The sequence below is a fragment of the Limulus polyphemus genome, unplaced genomic scaffold, assembly GCF_000517525.1.
Source record: "Limulus polyphemus unplaced genomic scaffold, Limulus_polyphemus-2.1.2 Scaffold914, whole genome shotgun sequence".
In the NCBI taxonomy this organism is placed as follows: domain Eukaryota; kingdom Metazoa; phylum Arthropoda; class Merostomata; order Xiphosura; family Limulidae; genus Limulus; species Limulus polyphemus.
Window position 1 is genome coordinate 311,212 of NW_013666524.1, and position 4,376 is coordinate 315,587.

A 4,376-nucleotide genomic window follows, 5' to 3' on the forward strand; every position below is an offset into this window, starting at 1 on the left:
GTCAGATCTATAGACAGGAGTACGGCATAAGGCAATAACCAAAACCTGGCGCCAACTGGAATTGTACATCAGGTCTGTGGTAGGAAGTGCTATACACCAGCAACACCTGCAGCATGCCACTGCCCTACTCTGGACTGAGTGGTATGATTCATCACTCAGGAGGACTGGCCTCAATGGTCCACCACCCCAGCAGCTAGGAACTAGTAAGTGATAAGGACTCTCATACTCCACTAGAAGGAGAGAAAAACATGTTGGAGAGTCTGGAGGACTGCATCACCAAACACAGTGTAACAGGTGATCATGATACCCTATTTTGAAAAGCAGAGCAATCACGTTGATGGAATTATTCAACCAAAACCTGGCGGAAATTTAATGGTCATTGCTGCTATAATGCAAATTTATTTTCTTTAACCAAGTTACGAAGAGTAAGTAGTAAACCTACTTACTTACATGCTCTTAAGTAAATTTGGGGTCCACTTTCAAGGAATCCCTGTAAGTGTTTCCACAAAATACTCGGGTTCCCAAAAGGGTTGGGTGAAATGATTCACCTTTGTGCAAACCTCAAGGCTAAGATGATTATTTGGTACCATTTAAAAGTCAGTGCAACCAGCAGTTTAAGAGGAGTTATGTAAAATACACACACCAGACAATCTTGAACTACTATTTTGCACTTTTTCAATTTTAATGATCATTGCCATTATAATAGAAATATAATTTCTTTAACCAAGGTAAGAACAGTAATTTGTAGGCCTACATATTTACATGCTCTAATCAATGCCAAATCTTGGGTCTGCTTTCATGGAATCCCCATAAAAGTGTTTTCATGTAATTCCTTGGTTCCCTAAATGGTTGGGTGAAAAGTTTTACCTTTGTGTAAACCTCGGGGCCAAGATGATTTGTTTGGTACCACTTAGAAGTCAGTGCAACCAATGGTTTCGATAAAGTTACATGACACACCTACTACACACAGACACTGAATCTTATTATACAGATTGTGTCTAAATTACTTAAGACAGTGTAGTTGCTTTACTATTGAAGTTATACAAACTCAAAAAGGGGACAACTGAAAGTGTAAATGCATTACATGACAACAAAAGTGAAGAATGAAAATTGTTTAATATTTTCTTCTGAAATTAAAATTTGAATTATAAACTATATTTCGATGTCAAGAATATTGACATAGATGGATAATAAAGTTGTTTAATTAAATTTTAAATGTAACTCTGTAAAACACTGAACATGGCTAGACCCATACTTAAAGGGTTACTACATCTTTACTATGTTTCTTCTAATCTCATATTCAAGATGACTGGCTTTCAGGTTTAACTAATATAGTGATATTTGAGTACCTATATTCTGGTTCTAGGATGTGCTAATACAAGATTGTATTATTTGAGAAATAAAAGAAGAAAAAAACATTTACCTGAGCAATTATAAATGTTTATGGCATTTACATTGAAAACAACTCTTTCGTTTTTAAATACAACTTACATGATTATTATGGCTCACAATGATATGTTGTGGGGGTACTGGATCTTGCCAGAAATACTTCAGTTTATCAGCAGGATGTTGAGGAATACGACATGTAGAAAATATTTTGAAGTACTGCATCATATCTAGAGGTTTTCCTCCAGCCATTTCTGTAGGTAACATCTCACTAAAACAAACAACATAAAAACACTGTATTTCATAAATTCAATTTAGAAAATCCTAAATTTATTGCTTAACTTCCTAGACTTCATCTACTAAATTGATATTTTTCTATTATCTGAATCTGTCCAGACTTCTTTCTTACATTAATTCTAAAATACATGATAAGATTTAAACTTACCAATCAATTTTCATTTTGTAATCAAGTGCTCCAGCTATAACTCTAGCAGCAAACCTATCAAAAAACAAAAAATACATCTACTTATTCATGACTTTTGGTTATTTCACCAAATTATTGATTCCATGGATCACATAATTTCTAAAAACTCGGAAGTAATAACAAATAAAGGATATTTTTAGGCAATATGAACTAAAATAGATCTTATCTAATTATTACTTTCTACAGCCTTTTATGTCATTTAACAATTTAATAATATGACTCTAAATTGAGATCTTCCAAATGTCTGCTGATTCATCAGTACAAATGTTAATATGAAACTAAAATAATAAAACTGAGAATTCTATTTAGGAGCTTTACTACACAAATTTTAAAACTGATTTAATGCATGTGGAGTATAAATTGATGTTGTTCTCAAACTACAATATTTCAAAAACTAAAAAAGAATTATCATTACAGCAAACTTAAACTCTAAGATCACAAATATATAACTCCTTTTACCAAAAATATTTCAATTTCATATACTTAATAAGACATACAAACTGAACCTACTATAAAGTGATACCTCAAATATGAAATTCAAATTCAAAATGAAAGTCCAAAAAACTACCCAAAAGCTTCAATGCTTTCAAAAAAATGGTCATAAGCTCCTGATTGATAAGGAAACGTTTTTCAAAGATTGTCAACATTTTGAATTATTTTTTAGACTTTTACAATCACTTTGACTTACATGGAAGCCACACAAGATTTTGTTAATTCATTTTAATTATTTTTAAAGAAAAAAGCACATTAATTTTCTTTAACTAGTGTAAATTTAAGTATTCTTAAAGAAATATTCAAACTTCTTTTGATAACCTAACAGAATATTTTAAATAAATCGGGGAAATCACCCATTGAGTGTGGTCTAATTTTACTCACTCTGGCTTCTTAGATTTAACATGCCAGCATAAGCTGTTGTAATGCACAGATCAAGCCATCTCTACAAAACTACTGTGAGAAGTTATTTAGCTACTATTTATTTTAAAAATCAATAATTACAATAGATTATGAGTTTTTTTGAGTAGCAATCACCAAGTAGTTACAGATCTTAATGCTAAAGTTTTGATTATAAATTTAACTTATTATAATATGCTTTAAGCATGTCAAACATTTTATTCATATGCTGAAACACAAAAATAAGGTACCACAAATCTTACTTGAGCTGATCATCTTTACACTTGAAATCCACAGGAGGAAATACTACAGCAGGATTGGAGTGCACTACTAAAGGCATGCGAAACTCTAGATAAGCTGAAGACAACCACCAGTCAGACAGCTTAAAGAAAACCATTTTATTCATTACTATGATACAATGAAGTCTTAAATAAAACATACTACTTGATCATTTTCCTATATAGAATCATGAAACATTCACTGTGAACATATGAGACTTTTAAATCTTAGCTTTAACATAAGAAAAAAATTGGTTTCAGTGTTTATTTTATTAAACAAAACTTTCACACTTTTTCAAAAACAATTGAAAATATATATATTTATCAACATTATCATACAAAATGTTTTGTTGTCTTTCTGTACTTCACATTTTTTGAAGTTTGATGTTATCAAGATCATTATTTGTTCAATACTCAATACTTGAATTATTACACTCTTAATTTTAAAAAATTTGCAAAATGAGAATCTGTAAATTATTTAGTTAAAATAAATAAAAACTATATAAAATATAGAAACCTACCCAATTTTCTGTGTTTCTTGCTCGTTCTTGAAGCATAGCATGCAGCTTTTCACCTGAGCCTTGAGGTTTTCCAAATTCTTTTACAATCTGTCAAAGGACAAATTTGTGATGTGAATAATTCATTTTTACCACTTACATGTACAAAGCCTTTTTGTTGAGTCATTACATCTGGACTACAAAATATCCTAAAGCTTGTATTAAAACAAAAACAAAAAAAGAACTAACATTTTATGCTATATGATCATGATAGCTAAAAACTGGATTTTTTTAGCTGTGGAGATAGTTTATTACTTATATTAAGCCAAACTTGCATTTCAACGTGTTCGATGAATGCAGAGGATGCCTACAGAAGGTTATGTCACTGGTATAAGTATGAAAGCCTAAGGATAAATAAAACAAAGGTGACTTCATTATATTTGTACTCTAAAAAGGTATCACATTTTAAAATGTGATATCATAAATGAAAGCCTAAATGGATTAACCAAGTAGAAATCTTGCCTTATTGATCTACTATCTTTTTCTGGGATGTTACTTGTTATCTAGATGATGGGGACAAAGGTGTGAAAAGATGCACATGAGTAGGGACTGGAGAGAATCTAGTTAACCCAATGACCACCAGCTACTAACTCTCTGAGCAGCTAATGCAAGTCTTGCTATAATTCATTCCAACAATAAACCTAGTGGATGAACGTGTTTGAAACTTCATAAGAACTTTCATAAATGCACATAGTTTAATAAACATAAAACCTGTTACCTTTTATTAAATTTAGTTTTTTTGCATTATGATCTTTAATATCTTGGAAAATTACATTAGGA

At 30.9% G+C, this 4,376-nt stretch overlaps 1 protein-coding gene across 1 annotated transcript in view; it reads right to left on the reverse strand.

The window, feature by feature from the left end:
- The window catches only part of LOC106461213 (carnitine O-acetyltransferase-like), a 50,123-nt gene that overhangs the window by 25,202 nt on the left and 20,545 nt on the right, over positions 1 to 4,376 (reverse strand). Inside the window, exons 3-6 of the mRNA XM_013921010.2 lie at positions 3,561 to 3,647; positions 3,025 to 3,143; positions 1,832 to 1,885; positions 1,492 to 1,657 (exon numbers count right to left, since the gene is read on the reverse strand). Coding sequence (XP_013776464.1) covers positions 1,492 to 1,657; positions 1,832 to 1,885; positions 3,025 to 3,143; positions 3,561 to 3,647 — 426 coding nt within the window. The remainder of the gene's footprint in view (positions 1 to 1,491; positions 1,658 to 1,831; positions 1,886 to 3,024; positions 3,144 to 3,560; positions 3,648 to 4,376) is intronic.